This window comes from Saccoglossus kowalevskii, chromosome 17 (genome assembly GCF_978046115.1).
Source record: "Saccoglossus kowalevskii chromosome 17, keSacKowa6.1, whole genome shotgun sequence".
NCBI lineage: Eukaryota > Metazoa > Hemichordata > Enteropneusta > Harrimaniidae > Saccoglossus > Saccoglossus kowalevskii.
Window position 1 is genome coordinate 25,461,215 of NC_140657.1, and position 22,636 is coordinate 25,483,850.

The 22,636-nt window shown below is 36.6% G+C and overlaps 1 protein-coding gene across 1 annotated transcript in view; it reads left to right on the plus strand.

Moving 5' to 3' along the window:
* Positions 1 to 128: 128 nt before the first annotated feature.
* Positions 129 to 22,636, plus strand: part of LOC102807894 (uncharacterized) — a 32,066-nt gene continuing 9,558 nt past the window's right edge. The window contains exons 1-14 of the mRNA XM_085491948.1: positions 129 to 258; positions 1,787 to 1,947; positions 2,485 to 4,092; positions 9,496 to 9,564; positions 9,871 to 9,955; positions 11,124 to 11,185; positions 12,204 to 12,230; positions 12,392 to 12,490; positions 13,599 to 13,680; positions 18,826 to 18,911; positions 19,412 to 19,576; positions 20,800 to 20,894; positions 21,895 to 21,957; positions 22,388 to 22,476. Coding sequence (XP_085348074.1) covers positions 1,795 to 1,947; positions 2,485 to 4,092; positions 9,496 to 9,564; positions 9,871 to 9,955; positions 11,124 to 11,185; positions 12,204 to 12,230; positions 12,392 to 12,490; positions 13,599 to 13,680; positions 18,826 to 18,911; positions 19,412 to 19,576; positions 20,800 to 20,894; positions 21,895 to 21,957; positions 22,388 to 22,476 — 2,683 coding nt within the window. The 5' untranslated portion in view covers positions 129 to 258; positions 1,787 to 1,794. The remainder of the gene's footprint in view (positions 259 to 1,786; positions 1,948 to 2,484; positions 4,093 to 9,495; positions 9,565 to 9,870; positions 9,956 to 11,123; positions 11,186 to 12,203; positions 12,231 to 12,391; positions 12,491 to 13,598; positions 13,681 to 18,825; positions 18,912 to 19,411; positions 19,577 to 20,799; positions 20,895 to 21,894; positions 21,958 to 22,387; positions 22,477 to 22,636) is intronic.

The following is a 22,636-nucleotide window of genomic DNA, read 5'->3' on the forward strand; positions in this document are numbered from 1 at the left end:
ATATTAACTGCATATTTGTAATTTATAAATAATATTCTAAAATACACTGAAGGTATTTTATGAAATGGTGTATTTACGTAAATATAATATAAACAGGTCATACCAGTACCACCTAAGCTATTATATTTTCAAACAACTGCGTCGGCCAATGTTTTGAAGACCGCTCTTGAATTATGGACCGGAAAACAGTATTTTTTAAACAGAGGGACGGGATGTTGACATTGCTGTTGATTTATAACAAGTTGAGCTGCTAACACTGTATGTATAATGTGTGTATGTTTTTAAAATTACAACTACTATTTGCGAATAAGCGTAATTGGTGGAATGTGTAGAAATTGTCTGTACTAAACGGGAATGCACTGGCATTCCTGGGGTCCCGGGAAACTAACTGAGAACACGACGAATTGGCATCATAATGTCGCAAATGTTGAACACCCTCATCGGCTCTCACCCCAATGCTTTCTTCAAATGTATACTCACACCATGTTTACAGCCAGCGAATATTTGTTAGTGTGGAAATAGTGCTCGACAACGATACAAAGGTGGCGCTGTTTAAATGCTTGATTTTATATTCATTCACTTTCGGCCATTCATCCTGACACATGCATTTTCCAAGAAGTAGTTTTATTACAGAGTAATGGCAATTGTTTTACTAAACTTAAAATAGAATTATGCTTTAAATTAACTTTATAATTACATTAGTGAAACATTTATTTAGTAAGCCTCTCTGACAGTAACTTGTTGATGATTTTAGGTGTCATATTTTCCATAATAATGTGCGTTATGCGCTATAATTTTATTATAAGTCCCCATCGTGTGACCGATTTCAACATTTAGTTTTTCATATTTTATTTTATATGACATTAACCTTGTGTATGGTTGCGGCATTCATACAATTTTGCCTAAAATAGTATTTCGGTAAGATTTGGTCATCTTTATGTTATTTACCGGTATATTCAAATAAAAAATTGTCAAAATCACAGCTATTAATTGTCACTTTAAGATAGCGTATTTATTTTTATGAATTTACTCATAACTTGTGCATTACAAGCACAACATATTTATATTTATCTACTAATAATTTTCACTACTTGTATTGCATGAGTTAAAGCAGGGGAGTTGTCACCTGCGTATGCGTCAGATGTCTATAGCGTGTCATTGTTTACAAACAAGCGTCTACCCATGAGCCTTTACGTTTATAGTGTGTGTTGTTATCGTCACTTGGGACTCATGCGCATGTGACGACCCTCTCGCTTTAACCTTTTAAACACATGTAGTCAACTTGTTTGCTTCCACAAATTAAAACCCTCACATTTGTTTTACAATTTACCTGTTGATAATAAAAAATTACGTCTATTTGGTTCAAAATCAAAGGGCGGTGGTCGTCGCACCATGAATGCGCGAGATATGGACTCGATCATATCAACAAAGATGCAACTTTGACTGTTGCGCAGATCAGTGAGTATAAACTGAGATGTTACTAAGCTTTATCTTTCTTTGGTGATTTGAAGGTATTGAAACAGTCACTGGTGGTAATTAGTGTATGTTGTGCCTTGGTCAAAACACATATTCATGATTTCCATTAAAAAAGTGCATTGGATTGTAGGAAAATCACTGTTTATTACACAAATGTCGCACATGCGTGGCACGAGGACCACCACCCTTGAACAATAAAAAAAAATTTAGAAAGAAGCCTACTTTTAATATATCATACTTTTTATTGAGACATGTTGAAGTTGAAACAGTTAATAAATTTATAATGTATTACAAATATTATTTATTGTAGGAACTACAATGTTGGATGATAATTTGTCAGAGAATTCTTTGAATCTTCCTGAAGGATGGATTGTTTGTAAATCTGTTAAAAAAAATCCTGATCGTGTATACTACTTTAATATAATTAATGGTGAAAAAAGTTGGGAGCCCCCAAACCAGGATGGAACTAAGGTACAGTTCAGATACACTATAGTCAAAGCATAACCTATCACTGAGCTAACATAAAGTTGGCTTTCAGAACTGTCACATATCTAAATCTAATCTGCCTAAATATTACCTAAAATAAATTCATAAATTTCAATTTGGTTAGTTTTAGGATGGACGCGACAAACACACGTGGAAATTTTCCCAAATTAGTTCATGTAGCTATTTGAAAGTTCGCGTTGTCTACCACAGTTTTGGGTGTTTTGACCTATTTTAAAATCAATAAAGGCCACTAGAGTAAAAGAATATTATCTTGTTGCCTGCTGAAATCCCCACAGAAATCACAATCATTTTAAAGTTCAGATATCCCGTCATTTTATTTGCCTTTTTTTTTGTTCATTTTATAGAAGCTCTGCAAAATATTAAAAATTTGTAGTATTTTTCAAATTGTTCTCATTTTCACTTGTTAGATGCATCAATCAAAGTCATCAACTTAATTAATAAGAGTGAACAATTTATCACAATATTTTGTTTCACTTGTGTTATATTTTTCATTTTCAATAGCGCAAAAAGAAGAAGAAAAAAAGCCACTCAGACACATCATCTGAGTTGAAAAAATCATCACAGTTTGACAAGTCTCCTGGATTTGAAGATAAATCATGGGAATCAACAAGTTCCACAACTGTTGGAGAACTTCTTTTCAGTAGAACCCCGCCTGTGAGGAATAAAGCGAGTCAAATAACAGAATGGTTGAGTGGTCTAGGCTCTCCTGAGTTCAAGAAAAAGTCTGACTCCCAAGATTTTAAAATTAATTCTTTGAGTGGTCTAGAATCTGCCAAGTTCAAGGACAAATTTAAAGTGAATAAACAACAATATGATGCAACCAACGCAAAGCGCAAAAGAAAGTCATGTGACAATTCTCAGTTAACTTATGATTTACCTCAGGCAACTTCTCAGGGCTATGTAAGTAACAACCCTCGTAGTTCACAATTTGTCCATCCAGTCAGTCCACCTGTTAAAAGTAAGAAGCTAAGAACTGCCGAGGCTGAATTACAGAAAGATACAATTTCAGTCAAACCTGTTTCAAACGATTCTTACAAAATAAAACGCCTTTCACAAGAAACTGCAGTAATACCTGTCAAACATTATTCGTCTCATTCCACGGTGAGAAATAATGAAGCAGTAAGTAGTCTAGATCCCAGGAGACGTCAGAACAAGCCTGATTCTTCAATCTGCCATAGAGACAACTCAACAGCCAGCCGAAGTAAGCATGAAATAAATCCTACTTTCAGCACCAGTGAATTTTATCCCTCAATTTGCCAATCTCCTCCAGATGCTTGTGCGACCAACATAACTGCAGAAAATAGTCCAAAAAAGAAAAAGAAGCGTGCATGGAAAAGAAAAAAGAAACGATCAGATTCAGCGGACTTCCAGAAGAAAGTGACATTAAGTAGAAACACAAGTATACCGGTATATCGCGCTACAAGTACTGACAAGTGTATGAAAGACAGTCACACAAAACCAGATGCAAAAACTCAGGAAATTATACAAAGCAAAAAACTAAAACATTGTAGCATGAATGAAACCATTGTACAGTTACATACTTCAGAAAGATTTGCAAGTCAGGATAAAAGAAATAAACTGATTACATCCAAAAATTTGAAACCTTCAAGAAGATCAAACACTACAAGTGTAGATAGTTCAATTACTCGTTCAGATCAGATAAATAACAATAAAAGCAGCGATGCTGTAAAGAGTCCAAAGAAGGCTCAAATGCCTAATATAGAGAAACATAGTCATGCATTTGAAAAGAGTGCTATTAAAAAACGTGTGGTTTGTGATGTGAAACCAATCATGATTTCTGAATGCAAAACCCCAAAGTCCAGGGAAAGAAGTAGAACATGTGTATCTCCAGACTCAACATTTCAAGAAAAGAAGCCAAGCAGTGTTGTGGAAAAAAGTGAGTCTACGCCTGTTGTCGTATCATCTACATGTATAAGAAAGGAATCCAATGAAGTGAATAAAAACGATAAAAGAGATTCCGAGTCCGATAGCCAGATGGATGTTTCTACAGAAAGTGCTCCACTTAGTTATTTTGCTGGTCCCAATTTGAATGATTTTAGTGAAGTTGTTGATATGGATGTTGATAATGAAGATCATCTTATGAGTCAGGTAGGTACAAGTTTAATCTGCCGTGCAGTGTAATTTATACTGCAAACATTCAACTCACCAGATACTATGGAATACTTTATTTTCGCTTGGAATTAATTTTCGCTATTTTCGCTGAAGGAATGATTCAGTGAAAATAAAATCCAGCGAATATACCTTTTTTCCTATCTTTTACATTCAACTCGCCAAAAATCAGTGAAAATAAATTCCATATAACAACCTAAAAATCGTTTTCAGCAAAAATAAATTGCAGTGAAAATAAAGTATTTTACAGTATACATGACTTTTGTGACTAAAAAAATCTGGTGAACTCAATTTAAGACATGTAACGCAGTTGCAGGGTTTCTTGTTTTGGCCAAAAACACAAAAAGTATCTTATTTCGGTTGATCTTGCAGAAATTGTTTTACTGTAAAACACTTTATTTTAGCTGGAATTAATTTTCGCTGAAAAGACTTTTTAGGTGCTTTGTATGGAATTTATTTTCACTGATTTCTGACGAGTTGACTGTAAAACATAGGAAAACTGGATTTTATTTTCACTGAATCATTCCTTCAGCCAAAATATTTTACTGAATCTAAATTGCAAATTAAAGTTTTGAAAACATGGCCTGCGGTAAGCTGCCATGGATACCGGTAGCCAAAATGAATGGAGAAAAAAGAGTGTCAGCTGGTAATGTGTTAAGAAACTGACACTTAAATCTCATCAATATCAAGATGAAAATAATAAAAAAAAAATTCAAAATGCATTCTCAAACTATAAATATTTTTGGAATAAAAAAAAAATGTTAAAAAATTCTGAAACTGTTGGACCTTACTTTCTATGAAGGCAAATAAAACCCCAAAAAGCTAAATATCACCCTCCCAATCCGTATCATTTATTATAACCTTTTCATGACCAGTTCCCTCTTTTCATTACAAAATAGCCCTGTTTATAGTCAAGCCAACAATAGACAAATTTTTTTAGTAAAAACTGAAAATTGACTCAAATTTTGTATGTTGGCTCCAAAATTATGGTTAATTTCCAGAAATATTGAAGAATATCTTGTGGTGAAAAGTTTAATCATACTTATAATTATAAGCAGTACTATGTTTAGGAGAGCCATTTTATCTCCCACACCATTATCTAAAGTGAGGCCTGAACAGGTTATATTTTTTGTAAAAAGTTATTACATATCTTTGTATTGAAGCTTCAAGAAATGAGAGAAATTATAAAAATTGATGTGAATAAGGTAAGGTGGTATATGTGTTTTTCACAAGTAGATAGATACCTAAAAACTCCTTGAAATAACAGCATGTAAATGTCACTTATTTAATGCTTTTTGATTTAGCTAACTGCAGATTACTTTTTATGATACTTTAAAATTGGTGAAAGCTGCTAGGACCAATAATAATGAATAGAAAATTGTTGTAGGTAATCGTATCCTTGGTAACCATATCCTTGGTAACCGTATCCTTGGTAACCGTATCCTTGGTAATCGTATCCTTGGTAACCATATCCTTGGTGGTAATTGTATCCTTGGTAACCATATCCTTGGTGGTAATCATATCCTTGGTAACCATATCCTTGGTGGTAATTGTATCCTTGGTAACCATATCCTTGGTAATTGTATCCTTTGTAATCATATTTCCTGGTAAATATTCAATATAAACAAGGACATGATTACCAGTACATACCATTTTCTATGTTAACCTTTCGTAGTAGATTTGTTGCTAATTCTATGGTGCACTAAGAAGGACTGTTGACAAACTTAGTTGTTTCATCTACTTGCATGTACATGTACATTATTAGTGCATTAAAGTGACAAGAGTTCAGTTAGAATGATATTACTAGCATCTATTAGATAAACCTTTGTCATGATACAACACAAATGTGTATTTGTAGTGTTTGTGTACATTAACATTCACTTGATCATGTTTTTATCTAGTAGGTCTGTGCATGGTTCAATGTCTTTGTTTATTTTTTAAGATTAAATTCTAGACCTGTGTATGGCATGAATATTATCAAGGTTAGGAGGTAGAGCCAAAACAATTCTTGAATGCTCATTGCCAATTCAAGACAGCGTTGGTATAAATTTCTTTTCCATACCAGTCAGGTCTCTTGTGGTCTCCAACCCACCTGGCATATACAGTGTACCATACTTTGCCTACCATTCCTGATTTCAGTTCTTACGATTTATTGTTTTTTTTTAATAAAAGTAAAATTTGTAAATTTGTTTGCTTATATGTATGGCAATGATATGCTTTGATCTAGTTCTTCGAGGGCTAGCCATTGAAAGAAAGTCAGGGATTTTTTAAAACAAGGGAACATGGCCATGCGCCCCCTTATTCCGGGGAACAGATCCTCTGGCAACCATAAAAGTCTGATTGACCAGGGATCCGTAGAATGCTTCATTTTAACTCAGAATTATCAAAAACTCCACACCCTGGTAGGGAGAACCCTATTTCTCCCACTTGGTGGCGCCGCTAAATTGCAGTGCTCCGTCTTGCAGTTTTTTCCTAGAAAAAAAACCTGGAGAGTAATCACTCTATTCACCAATCACCCCCCCCCCCTCAAATCAAGACCTGTTGGACCTGTTCTAATACGTACAAGGTGTGTATGGGAATTGAAATCAGTACTTTAGGCAACTGGAATGCACCTGCATATTTCTCAAAATAAGCATTGTGCGCCCCCTAATTGTGTCATTATTCTGCATCATATTGTGGCCATCAAGAAAATTAATACTGCGTCCCTATTCACTACGTTCAATTACCCACCATAGACTCCGGTTAGTCAAAATGACTATTTTGAACTGTAGGCATTAATCAGCCGGTGACGGAGAGATAGAGTTTAGGGCAGGGGAAGCCCCATGACCCCAAGATTCTCTTTCCCTTACGTCACGAATCACTCTTCTTTCATCTCTGCCTCATCGGGAATGATTCTGAGCGGCTCTGCCTGGCTCTTTTGCTTTTTTCTGTCCGGGTTTTTAGCTTGGATTTTTGCCGCTGGGCGGCATTCGACATTCTAACTGGTAGGATAAGTTTTTCTTGTCTTCTTTATTTTTTCACAACAAAGAAAGTAAAACCCTGCGTCACTACGTTAACCATTTGTTGGTTTCGTGGCGGCACCTTTTACTTCTGTATTTCGCTTCCCTCATGAATGTCGTCTTCATTTTTGCTTGATCTACGTATTTACCTGCCTATTTATCTTCGACCTTAAACACAACAAATATGCACATAGCCTCAATAAGTATGTTAATGATTAACCCACATTGCTATCCCACAAGTTCAGTGTCTAGCGGTAACTTGTCGATTCCTGTTGCTCAACTTACAGTTTCACAACATAATTTTAAATTTGCTGCAGTAAAACACTGGAATTTACTTCCAGACTCCCTCAAAAACATCAACAACAGAAACAAATTTAAATATGAAATGAAACATTATTTGCTTTGTTAAATTCCTCGATTACCTCCCATTTCTCTGCAAAAATTTTTTTTTCTTTTTTTCTGCATATAAATTCGTTGTACCAGTAGTTCGTTTATATTATTATTACACATAATATTTTAGTCATATTTACATCTAAATCATATAGATTACCTTTTAATTTTCCATATGTAAATAGTAATTTTCCTTTCCTTTACTAGTAAATTGTAAATTTCAACTTGACAGTCTGGGCCATGGACTGGACTAGTCCATAAAGACTATTTCCATGGTCCACGCCGGAATTACTACTATTGTATTTTGTTTATAAGTTCTGTTATAATGGTCATTCTGGTGAAATAAATAAATAATTAATTAAATAATTAATTTAGAAATGAATAGATGTAATGACAGCTCCATGACTCGCTGCTGTTTTTTGGCCTACTCGTTTTTGAGTAGTGGTTATATTCAGAATTTACCAGCATAGAACCTACATCCGATATGCTTTTTCGCCATGGCTGCGTGCCAGATTTGGGGTCTTTGCCTTGAAGGCCTGCGTTTTTCACTGTTCTGAGGCCTGAGATATTTTTTTTTTCAGAGCCGTCAAAATCGCTGGGACTGACTCAGTCACTCGTTTTTTCACAGCAAGGTTGCATGTTCAGTAAAAATCGGTTAAAGTGAGTTGCATGTTTGGCATGAGTGGAAAGTCCTCACACTCGGCTACCGGTGCTTCGCGTACTGGGACGTCGAGTAGGAGGTACGACAGTGGAGGTAGCAATATTTTTTCGGTCTCCCCTTGCTGATCGGAGGGCATCCTCACAGTCTGTGTTTTCAGGCGGTGGTTTATCCGATTTTACCGGCTACAGCGAGGCTGTGCCCCTGGAGGTTTTTTGTGGATCCTTCCTCACACGGCGCCGGGTTTGCCTCCAAGTTGAGGGCTTTGGTCGAAGGACTGTCGGGGCAAATTGCGTCCCTGGCAGGCCGGGTAAATCAGACGCAGTCGGAGCGAGCTGTCTCCACTGTGGCCTCCGGTGGGCAAACAGGAAGAAACACGAAAGCATGTTTGCATTCAAACACGTCTCTTCCAGGGGAACCCTCGTTCCCAGCCCCGGCTCTCCCACTAACTTGGGTCAGGCCGAGGCTCAGGCTAATTGCACCGAGCCTCCTCTGGAGCCTCGGGCACTGAATGCCAACGGGGTGCTGGCAGCCAAGCCTCCGATCTCGGGCAGGACTTTCAAGGCAGGGCACACGTTGCACCCCCCTACTTTCAGGCAGCCAGGGTTCGTTGCATGGTAATGGTACAACAGTAACGAATTTACTTTTGTGTACGGTCTCCGCTGTGTGTTTTGACTCCCTTCCTACCGACCCACGGGCGTTCCCAGAGGGAACCGGCCATGTTATGAGACGCACAGTCGAACACGCTCTCTCTCACCAATTTAAAGTGAAAAGGAGACACGCTTCGCTCGCTTCGAATACAGTCTGTACCTCGGGCGATTCCTCAGAGTCTTCTATTCGTAACATCTCGGTGAGCCACGCTTTTGGGGTGATACAGAGTTCCATCGATCTTAGTGATATGATGTAAATACCCCCACCTCTGATCCTAGACGACCACTTTCAGTTACTTCGACGCTTATGGGATCAATCTAAGATGCATGTGACGGATTTCTATCCTTATCCAATGCTTATTTCAAGAAATGCATCAATGCATTTCAATCCTTATACTTACCTTAATTTTGAAGAAATTTTAATAGCACAGCCCTTCTAATTACTCACATAAGGAGAGTTTTAAGGAGAGCCATTTTCAAGCTCACCAGCCATTTTCTAAAGATAAGTCATTTTCTTCTGGTGTTTAATATATCGTAATTTAAAATTAACAATAAAAAATAAAAAAATTAGCTGTTTTTTTTTTTTGCCACTAATTATTTGTCATTCTAATTTTAGTTTTGAGTTTTAGCTTTTTTTATTAAATGCCCATTTTTTTGACATGTGGTGCCTTGTTCTATTTCACAGAAATATGGCAAACTCACAGCCTTGAATATGATTGACAGTACAACTACATGTAGCTCTTCCATAGAACAGGTATTACGACTTTAATTATGTAGTATATATCCTACTTAAGCCACCATTCACTGAACACTTTTGTTATTTATTAATTTCAGTTATTTCATAACCTGACCCATATTTTGCATTTGTTGACTGGCAGCCATGTTGATCTTTGACTATTTCTTTAAGATGTGAAATTGATCAATTGTTTTTACTTTTGGTTCAGTACTATGTTGATTTTTTTTTCTTAAATTAAAAGCTTTGATTTATGAATAATCACATAAGTTTAAATTATTGCTGTCCTTACCATCAGAATTATTTCTTTGTCTTTTCATATTACAGAATATGTTGTATGTGGTGCTTGATACAAACGTCTTGATCAATCATTTAAAATTCTTGGAAGAATTCAAGGACCAAGACATCAAAGGTAAAATTTCATATAATAGCTGTGTTTGAAATTATTTCTTCACCTGTATGTGCACCGAATACAGGCAACTTCCGGTTGGCCTGGTAAAAATTAAAACTTGCATACCTGTACCTGTTGGTCTGGTAACATTTTTTTTATGGTCTGCTTCAATGACAATTTTGAAAATGCAAGGTTGAAATTATATTATTGAAAATGTAGAATGCGATTTTTCTCTGCTGGCAGTTTAAAATTATAATAAATTTAAATTATTTGCTTTGTCAGTCTAGAGAATGTTGAAGGTTTGCAGTGCTCACTTGGAATGGAAAAAATATTTTTTAAGCCAGGCCGGTAACTTTCTGGCAGGGCTGGTAGAATTTGAATGTTACCTGCTCTGGTGTCTCATACACAATTTTGAGAAATTTCAAATACTGATTATAGTGAACTATTCAATCTAAGAGAAAATTTATCTCCAGATACTGTGGAAAAAAATATTCACTGACTTTAAATAATACTTTTAAACATATGATACTGCCATCACTTAATCACTGGGTTTTAACTTCTCAAATTTTTGCTAATAAGTGACATCCATGCACATGAGAATGTCATTGTTAAATTAAACAAATATCCATTTGTATGCTACACAAACAATGTTTCAATCAATGATAATTAATGATCCAATGTGCAGTATTAATTAACATGTGGTATTAACATGTGGTTATTAACATGCGGTATTAACATGCGGTATTAACATGCGGTATTAACATGTGGTATTAACATGCGGTATTACGGTATATAACATGCGGTATTAACATGTGGTATTAACATGCGGTATTAACATGCGGTATTAACATGTGGTATTAACATGCGGTATTACGGTATATAACATGCGGTATTAACATGTGGTATTAACATGCGGTATTAACATGCAGCATTAAAGCGAGGGAGTCATCATCTGCGTATGCGTCAGATGGCCATAGCATGTCATTGTTTACAAACAAGCATCTAGCCTTGAGCTTTTGCGTTTTTAGCGTGTGTTATCATCGCTTGGGACTCAATTCCCGCACATGCGCAGGTGACGACCCTCTCTCTTTAACTTAAAGAAAAATATTACAAATTACATGTCTCTCTTTAACTTAAAGAAAAATATTACAAATTACATGTCTTTTTATCTTTATTGTATTCTTCATAGGATGTGGTCGACCAGTGCTTGTCATACCTTGGGTTGTTATGCAGGAACTGGACTCTTTAAAGGTAATATAATTGTATTTATGTACATCACAAACATACTTGTGTAAATAAAACAGTGTGTCTATGGCCAAAATAAGTAATATTTGAAAGATCTAGTACATAATTGCTGCAATTGATGGTTTACATACACTTGTATTGGAGATATGCTTGTAATAGCGTAAATACAATACCTGCATATACCATGGAGAGTCTTTATTGCAACTTTTTACATAATGACTGCAATGGTCGCCATTGAAATTAAACGTCTCAAGAGAGTATTGAAAATGTTTCCCTGGTCATCAAATATGACTGTTTGCAATAACTCACTCTTTATAAAATATCATTTTGAAAATATTGTGTTTTTTTGTTTGGTTTTATTTAATTATTATTAAAATGGAAATTTTGTTAAGGCACACATCTTGTTGAGCATCACTAGTTATAATCATAACTTCATAATCCACTATTTAAATTACGTTATTAAGGATAATCATGAAATATTCTTTGTCAAGCAAAATGGAACCAGCTTGAGGGATGGAAGTTAATAAATTGAAACTTTTACGGGGACATCAATCAATATAACTGACACATGGGAAATGTAAATCATTTACTATTGGTTCTGATGCCACCCTCAAAGTTGAACAAATGAAAGTTTCTTAATGCCAAATTTTGTATAGTACAAACCCCATACATACATGTACCTTTGTGTAAATTTCCAGGCTCTGTATACTGTCAGTTTTTTGTATCCCATATTTTGCATAGTTTTCTAATGCGATTTTGGTGCATATAATACAAAATTAACTTTTATCGCTTCTCACAAATTGAACAACTTGCATTTCCTGTGCATCCTACTTAAAATTCGAAAGGGTAAACAACATAGTGATTCAGTGGCTATGATGTTATGCTTTACCCATAATTCTTTGCTGGTGAATCAATATGGTGGACTACCTAATACTAGTATTGATGTGTAGCTACCTAACATATATGTTGTGGAAGCGTCTCTTATTAACTTCTATGTTCACATTATAATTTGTTGATATTACAGGACAGCAAAAATATAAGGCATGACACGGTAAGTAATATTATGTTGCAAAATATATGAAACACTACAGGCTCTGTGACTGTCAGTACTTGATATTCAAGACTTTCCTCACTTTGGGCCAAATTTAAAAAAATAAATATCATTTTATTTTTCTAAAAACTACATGGAGCATAATTTTCATCTATTGGCAGGATTATAATATAAACCGCAAAGCAAGGGCAGCTGTGAAATTTCTTCATTTGTGTTTTGAAAGCCGACATCCAAGAGTAAAGGGACAATCCATGACTGAGGTAAGATTGTGAGTAAATAGAACAGTCCATGACTGAGGTAAGATTTGTTATGAGTAAAACAGTCTTTATGACTAAGGTATGATTGTGAGTAGAAGGGAAGTCTGTGATTAAGGTGGGATTGTATGCTAGTCTGACTGAGGAAAGATAGCTTGTGACATATTAGGCCAAAAAAAAAAATGAAATATCGACCGAAAAATATGAAATATCGGGTCGCGTTTTTTTTTCCCATATACCTCGGCTATTTACGGTTCCCTTAGTTTTCACGAGTTTAAAAAAAAAAAAAAAATCGGACCAACCAACTCAATTTTTTAATTTTTCGACTTGAGGGCAACATAAGTTGTTGTTTTTTTGGCCTTATGAAAGAGCTGCTGTACCTTTTCTTGTGGTTAAAGGAATGAAATGTTCTAGATATTAGAAGGATGATGACGACAGTGGTAAGATTTTGTGTAAGTGAAAGAACAGCCTGTGAATAAGGTAAGTTTGTAAAAAGGTAACAGGACAGTCTATAACTGTGATACATTTTCTTGTGGTTAAAGGGACAGTTTGTTACTGAAGTTAAATGTTCTAGAGATTAAAATAGACAATTACTTAAAGTAAGGTTGTATGTGAGGAATGGGAAAGTGTATGAGTAAGGTAAGATTGTATGTAAGTACCAGTAAAAGTCCAATTCTGTGTTGTTAAAGAGACAACCTAAATCTGAGGTAAGATTGTTTTTGAGTAGAAAGTGATTTAGATTTGCAGCCTTCACTTCTGATTCCTACATTAGTACATGTACATTGATTCCTACATTAGTACATGTACATTGATTCCTACATTAGTACATGTACATTGATTCCTACATTAGTACATGTACATTGATTCCTACATTAGTACATGTACATTGATTCCTACATTAGTACATGTACATTGATTCCTACATTAGTACATGTACATTGATTCCTACATTAGTACATGTACATTGATTCCTACATTAGTACATGTACATGCTCTGAGAACAGAAATTCTGGAAGAACCATTCAATCTTTTCATGGTTATGTTTATTTTCATTATTTGCTCCTTTCTAAGTAATATATCATCATATAAATATTTACAGCATATTGTATTTCAGGGATCCACTAAGCTACCAACAGTCAATATTGAATCAAATGATGATAGGGTACTACAGTGCTGTATTCTCTATCAACAGAAAGGTAAGGTATCCAATCTTTGACCAAGATATACCACATGCTGTACCACAATTGATTGGTAAAATACACTAATCATTCTTGTTGTTATTTTGGTGGTTTCCATGATCTATGCCATCCCCAAATGTGACTTGGTGATGTCACTGAGCAACTTGGTAATGTCACTGAGCAACTTGGTAATGTCACTGAGCAACTTGGTGATGTCACTGAGCAACTTGGTAATTTCACTGAGCAACTTGGTAATGTCACTGAGCAACTTGGTAATGTCACTGAGCAACTTGGTAATGTCACTGAGCAACTTGGTAATGTCACTGAGCAACTTGGTGTTGTCACAGAGCAACTTGGTGATGTCACTGAGCAACTTGGTGATGTCACTGAGCAACTTGGTGATGTCACTGAGCAACTTGGTGATGTCACTGAGCAACTTGGTAATGTCACTGAGCAACTTGGTAATGTCACTGAGCAACTTGGTAATGTCACTGAGCAACTTGGTGATGTCACTGAGCAACTTGGTGATGTCACTGAGCAACTTGGTAATGTCACTGAGCAACTTGGTAATGTCACTGAGCAACTTGGTAATGTCACTGAGCAACTTGGTAATGTCACTGAGCAACTTGGTAATGTCACTGAGCAACTTGGTGATGTCACTGAGCAACTTGGTGATGTCACTGAGCAACTTGGTAATGTCACTGAGCAACTTGGTAATGTCACTGAGCAACTTGGTAATGTCACTGATCAACTTGGTGATGTCACAGAGCAACTTGGTGATGTCTCTGAACAACTTAGTGATGTCTCTGAACAACTTAGTGATGTTACTGAGCAACTTGGTAATGTCACTGAGCAACTTGGTGATGTCACTGAGCAACTTGGTAATGTCACTGAGCAACTTGGTGATGTCACTGAGCAACTTGGTGATGTCACTGAGCAACTTGGTGATGTCACTGAGCAACTTGGTAATGTCACTGAGCAACTTGGTAATGTCACTGAGCAACTTGGTGATGTCTCTGAACAACTTAGTGATGTCTCTGAACAACTTAGTGATGTTACTGAGCAACTTGGTAATGTCACTGAGCAACTTGGTGATGTCACTGAGCAACTTGGTAATGTCACTGAGCAACTTGGTGATGTCACTGAGCAACTTGGTGATATGTCACTGAGCAACTTGGTGATGTCACAGAGCAACTTGGTGATGTCTCTGAACAACTTAGTGATGTCTCTGAACAACTTAGTGATGTTACTGAGCAACTTGGTAATGTCACTGAGCAACTTGGTGATGTCACTGAGCAACTTGGTAATGTCACTGAGCAACTTGGTAATGTCACTGAGCAACTTGGTGATGTCACTGAGCAACTTGGTGATGTCACTGAGCAACTTGGTGATGTCACTGAGCAACTTGGTAATGTCACTGAGCAACTTGGTAATGTCACTGAGCAACTTGGTAATGTCACTGAGCAACTTGGTAATGTCACTGAGCAACTTGGTAATGTCACTGAGCAACTTGGTGATGTCACAGAGCAACTTGGTGATGTCTCTGAACAACTTGGTAATGTCACTGAGCAACTTGGTAATGTCACTGAACAACTTAGTGATGTCTCTGAACAACTTAGTGATGTTACTGAGCAACTTGGTAATGTCACTGAGCAACTTGGTGATGTCACTGAGCAACTTGGTGATGTCACTGAGCAACTTGGTAATGTCACTGAGCAACTTGGTAATGTCACTGAGCAACTTGGTAATGTCACTGAGCAACTTGGTGATGTCACTGAGCAACTTGGTAATGTCACTGAGCAACTTGGTAATGTCACTGAGCAACTTGGTGATGTCACAGAGCAACTTGGTGATGTCTCTGAACAACTTAGTGATGTCTCTGAACAACTTAGTGATGTTACTGAGCAACTTGGTAATGTCACTGAGCAACTTGGTGATGTCACTGAGCAACTTGGTGATATGTCACTGAGCAACTTGGTGATGTCACTGAGCAACTTGGTAATGTCACTGAGCAACTTGGTAATGTCACTGAGCAACTTGGTGATGTCACAGAGCAACTTGATGATGTCACAGAGCAACTTGGTGATGTCTCTGAACAACTTGGTGATGTCACTGAGCAACTTGGTAATGTCACTGTGCAACTTGGTGATATGTCACTGAACAACTTGGTGATATGTCACTGAGCAACTTGGTAATGTCACTGAGCAACTTGGTGTTGTCACTGAGCAACTTGGTGATGTCACTGAACAACTTGGTGATATGTCACTGAGTAACTTGGTAATGTCACTGTGCAACTTGGTAATGTCACTGAGCAACTTAGTAATGTCACTGTGCAACTTGGTAATGTCACTGTGCAACTTGGTGATGTCACTGAGCAACTTGGTGATATGTCACTGAGCAACTTGGTAATGTCACTGAGCAACTTGGTGATATGTCACTGAGCAACTTGGTGATATGTCACTGAGTAACTTGGTAATGTCACTGAGTAACTTGGTAATGTCACTGAGCAGCTTGGTAATGTCACTGAGCAACTTGGTAATGTCACTGAGCAACTTGGTAATGTCACTGTGCAACTTGGTGTTGTCACTGAGCAACTTGGTGATGTCACTGAGCAACTAGGTGATATGTCACTGAGCAACTAGGTGATATGTCACTGAGCAACTTGGTGATATGTCACTGTGCAACTTGGTGATGTCACTGAACAACTTGGTGATATGTCACTGAACAACTTGGTGATATGTCACTGAGCAACTTGGTGATATGTCACTGAGTAACTTGGTGATATGTCACTGAGCAACTTGGTAATGTCACTGAGCAACTTGGTGATATGTCACTGAGCAACTTGGTGATATGTCACTGAGTAACTTGGTAATGTCACTGAGCAACTTGGTAATGTCACTGAGCAACTTGGTGATGTCACAGAGCAACTTGGTGATGTCTCTGAACAACTTAGTGATGTCTCTGAACAACTTAGTGATGTTACTGAGCAACTTGGTAATGTCACTGAGCAACTTGGTGATGTCACTGAGCAACTTGGTAATGTCACTGAGCAACTTGGTAATGTCACTGAGCAACTTGGTGATGTCACTGAGCAACTTGGTGATGTCACTGAGCAACTTGGTGATGTCACTGAGCAACTTGGTAATGTCACTGAGCAACTTGGTAATGTCACTGAGCAACTTGGTAATGTCACTGAGCAACTTGGTGATGTCACAGAGCAACTTGGTGATGTCTCTGAACAACTTGGTAATGTCACTGAGCAACTTGGTAATGTCACTGAACAACTTAGTGATGTCTCTGAGCAACTTAGTGATGTTACTGAGCAACTTGGTGATGTCACTGAGCAACTTGGTAATGTCACTGAGCAACTTGGTAATGTCACTGAGCAACTTGGTAATGTCACTGAGCAACTTGGTGATGTCACTGAGCAACTTGGTGATGTCACTGAGCAACTTGGTAATGTCACTGAGCAACTTGGTGATGTCACAGAGCAACTTGGTGATGTCTCTGAACAACTTAGTGATGTCTCTGAACAACTTAGTGATGTTACTGAGCAACTTGGTAATGTCACTGAGCAACTTGGTGATGTCACTGAGCAACTTGGTGATATGTCCTGAGCAACTTGGTGATGTCACTGAGCAACTTGGTAATGTCACTGAGCAACTTGGTAATGTCACTGAGCAACTTGGTGATGTCACAGAGCAACTTGATGATGTCACAGAGCAACTTGGTGATGTCTCTGAACAACTTAGAGATGTTACTGAGCAACTTGGTAATGTCACTGAGCAACTTGGTGATGTCACTGAGCAACTTGGTGATATGTCACTGAGCAACTTGGTGATGTCACTGAGCAACTTGGTAATGTCACTGTGCAACTTGGTGATATGTCACTGAACAACTTGGTGATATGTCACTGAGCAACTTGGTAATGTCACTGAGCAACTTGGTGTTGTCACTGAGCAACTTGGTGATGTCACTGAACAACTTGGTGATATGTCACTGAGTAACTTGGTAATGTCACTGTGCAACTTGGTAATGTCACTGAGCAACTTGGTAATGTCACTGTGCAACTTGGTAATGTCACTGTGCAACTTGGTGATGTCACTGAGCAACTTGGTGATATGTCACTGAGCAACTTGGTAATGTCACTGAGCAACTTGGTGATATGTCACTGAGCAACTTGGTGATATGTCACTGAGTAACTTGGTAATATCACTGAGTAACTTGGTAATGTCACTGAGCAGCTTGGTAATGTCACTGAGCAACTTGGTAATGTCACTGAGCAACTTGGTAATGTCACTGTGCAACTTGGTGTTGTCACTGAGCAACTTGGTGATGTCACTGAGCAACTAGGTGATATGTCACTGAGCAACTAGGTGATATGTCACTGAGCAACTTGGTGATATGTCACTGTGCAACTTGGTGATATGTCACTGTGCAACTTGGTGATGTCACTGAACAACTTGGTGATATGTCACTGAACAACTTGGTGATATGTCACTGAGCAACTTGGTGATATGTCACTGAGTAACTTGGTGATATGTCACTGAGCAACTTGGTAATGTCACTGAGCAACTTGGTGATATGTCACTGAGCAACTTGGTGATATGTCACTGTGCAACTTGGTGATGTCACTGAGCAACTTGGTGATATGTCACTGAGCAACTTGGTGATATGTCACTGAGTAACTTGGTAATGTCACTGAGCAACTTGGTGATATGTCACTGAGTAACTTGGTGATATGTCACTGAGCAACTTGGTGATATGTCACTGAGTAACTTGGTGATATGTCACTGAGCAACTTGGTGATATGTCACTGAGCAACTTGGTGATATGTCACTGAGTAACTTGGTAATGTCACTGAGCAACTTGGTGATATGTCACTGAGTAACTTGGTGATATGTCACTGAGCAACTTGGTGATATGTCACTGAGTAACTTGGTAATGTCACTGAGCAACTTGGTGATATGTCACTGAGTAACTTGGTGATATGTCACTGAGCAACTTGGTGATATGTCACTGAGCAACTTGGCAATGTCACTGAGCAACTTGGCCATGTCACTGATCAACTTGGTGATGTCACTGAGCAACTTACTATTGTCACTGAGCAATTTGTTAATGTCGATAAAAAAATGGTAAGAATTATTTCTTTTTTTCAAATAGTTGATGCAGAGGTGATATTATTCACTAATGATAAGAACCTGTGTAATAAAGCAATATCTTCTGATGTGCAAGCATTTACTAAAGAGGTATGGTAAACGGTTTAATTTTCAGTGTCAGGAAACTAACAACAATAGTGCTTTGTCATTCAAGAAGATCTTCAGTTTTAATAAACAAGTGCCGTATGCCAACTTGTTTTTGATGATCTAATATTTTTCTAAGAATTACATTCAAGAATTGCATTTCCCAGTACTTTGCGGTGTCACATGGGCTGAATGAAAACCACACCCAAATAACAGTTAATTTTAAACACTGGGCTTTATTTTTTCTGTGGGTAACTGTCACTGTCTTGTTTCACTCACTGTCAAGCATTAATAAATCACTGTATTTGCTCTAATAGAAGCGCATACAAGCCAATAGTTACATATACAGTATACTGCATTATCAAAATATGATTTATTTTGACCATAGATACATCTTTGTCATTCACAGCGCATTGTGCTTCTAATAGAGTAATATGGTGCATCATTTTATTATTGGTAAAGTGAACACATCATATAAGCAACGCTATTCAAAATTTATTCTGCAGAGTTTGTTGAAAGGAATTAGAGAGCTGTTTGGAGTGGATATTGTGTCTCCTGTCAGGATTAAGAAGAGTAACACTAATGCTAATCAATCAAAGACATCCACGCAGGATACAAAGTCTGCAAAGCTAAATACAGCACAAACAAAGGAACAAAAACTTAAAGAGTTCGTAAGTTTTACATAACATTTTGTAGATATTTGTATAACTGTTTTGGGGAAATTTCTGTAAGTAGTAAAATAAAATAAATTTTGTGTGATACAAAGTATTGTGAATTTTACAAGTTACAGGTTTTTTTCTAGGAAATAAATGCAAGTGGAAGCGCTGCAATTCAGCGGTGCAACCAAGTGGGGAGATAGGGTTCTCCCTACCAGGGTGTGAAGTTTTTGATAATTCTAAGTTAAAATGGAGCATTCTATGGCTTCCGTAGTGCCAAAATTACTATCAGACAGGTCACAGTTGAAGACTGTGGCCACATGTGATCCCTGGTCAATCAAAATTTGATGGTTGCCAGAGGATCTGCTCCCCAGGGTAAGGGGGTGCATAGCCATGGCATGAGGGCGCTGCGCCCCTGTTCCCTTGTTTAAAAAAATCCCTGAGTTAAGAGTACACCTGGAAGTACTGTTATAGCAGTGCTTGAACATTCCAGGGTTATTTAGACTGGGGTTACAGTGATTTTCGTCAAAGCAGTAAATATACAGTATCATTGTATATACAATAGACTTTGAGTGGTTTACTGTAAAATACTTTATTTTCGCTTGGAATTAATATTCACTAATTTTACTTAAAGAATGATTCAGTGAAAATAAAATCCAGTGAATATACCTTTTTTCCTATATTTGACATTCAACTCATCAAAAACCAGTGAAAGTAAAATTCCATACAAAACAGCCAAAATATCTTTTCAGCGAAAATTAATTCCAGCTAAAATAAAGTATTCTACTGTAATCAATTTACCATTACTAGTATGTTACATCTAGAAACAAAATATTTCTTGCCAATAGTTTCTTGTCCTTGCTTTAATTATAAATATATATATCATAGTTTTGTTTTAGGTATTTTGTAAGAATTTTGGAAAAGATGAAAGAAAAATGAAAATGAAAGCAATATTGTAATGACAATATTAAATTAAAAAAAAACTAAAAAACACGCACGCATTCTGAGTTCTCCCAAAAACATTGAGTCTCTACTTTATAATTGTGGATAACAATATTAGCTTAATTAATATAAAAATTAATATAATGACAAAATTTACATATTGTATTGTCATGCAAATTAGCTGATACATGTATGCTATGCTGTTTTCCTGGGAGGATGCTTAAAAACAAAATTAATCAGAAATACTTTGTTTTGCTGGACCTTACTAAGCAATTTTCTGACCCTCCTGTTCACAGGCGGATGATATACTATGCAAATTGAAGGCGAGGCTACGTGAAGCGTTATCTGTTGTCTTGGAAACAGAGATGAAGAATGCTTTTGGTGACATATGGTAAGATGAACCTGTGTAAAATTAACTATTAATTTGAGTGTTTGCATGCATCAACTGTATTTGGTGTTTTTGTAAAAATTACATGTTCACCAGATTCCTGAAACAGCAACCTTATTATTAGTCATTGTTTGACAAAATTTGAAAATGGGGTCACCTCAGTGTTCGTCCACACCTGTGTTTCAAGCATGCCTGTACCTATTATGTTCAAACTTCACAAAAACACACACGCACATCATATCATACATATACACATGCATTTGTTCCTTGATAGCTGAATGGTGGCCACTTTAATTTTAAAAATGTGTCAAAATTAAGCATTTCTGCCATTTCAGAACAAGATTTTGATCGTGCTTGTACAGATATTCAAACTTGGTAAATACATTGAACATAATAGGAACTTGATGCATGTCATTTTGTTTTCGCATCAGATTCAAAATGACCAACTGACTGGTGGGCATTTTGTTTATACATGTTTGGATGCTTTGCTGAATGAGAGGTTAAAACAAATAAATGACAAAGCCAAAAAACATTAGGATACCTTGTTTTTATTTTCCCAATTTTGTTATTTTCATTTTGAATGCAAATTACATATTTTTAAGGTTTATAATTCAAAAATAAATCAGAATTTTTCATTGACTGCAAGATCTCAAATAATGCCTGAAAGATGCAAATCTGTGGCAAAAATCAAATAATTTTATTCTGAGATTAAATTCTCTTTTCAAAGTGTTGTGACATGTCACTGAGATACTAATCAGAATTGAGTATGTGTGCAGCACATTATGAAGTGCGAAAATACCTGAACATTTTTTTTCTGTTTATTCAACCCCATGCAATTTTTTGACACTGCTATTAGCTTTTTCTTGTTTTTACGTTTGATTTCACGCATAACTCAGGATCTGTAGTGAACAGAAAATGGTCGTCATTTAGTTAAATTGTCATGTAGAAAAAGTGTATTTGCCTTTAACATAAAATAACTTTACTGATTTCTTTTTCATTGCAGGCTGTCAATAGTTCTAATAAAACCCCCATGGACAATGAAAGATCTAATAGATTGTTACAATAAGTGAGTTATTTATCAGCCAACACAGTTAATAACACATTGATAAACGCGAGGGAGTCGTCACCTGTGCATGCGTCAGATGGCCATAACATGTCGTTGTTTACAAACACGTGTCTACCCATGAGCCTTTGCGTTTTTAGCGTGTTTTGTTATTGTTGCCTGGGACTCAATTCCTGCCTGTGTGCAGGTGACGATCCTCCCGCTTTAACAGTCCTTGATATATTCTGCAAAATTTTTAAATTTAAAAATAGCAAAAGTCCTGAAAAATGAAAAAAAATGAATGGTTTACTCTATAATTATATATTATCACATTCATTATGAAAATTCATCATGCGATAAAGCCATGTCATATTTGTATATACAAATGTACCAAAAACTTACATGATTTTGACTTGTCATACATGTGTTATGATTCCTCTTTATTTTGTTTCAGACACTGGATAGCAGTTTTTGGTTTAATTGTAAAAAGAAACGTTAAAGAATACTTGGAAGTTTTACTGGAACATTATAAAACTAGAGCAGGTACAGTGATCACTTAAAATTTGACATAATAAATGTTTCTTTTGTACTTTTATAAAAATTGAGTACAATATACCGGTAATAAGATGAAGTAGGTTACATTTATCTATGGTTGAAGTAAAATTAGTATATTAGGAATAGATTAGGTGAAGTTGGTAGATTA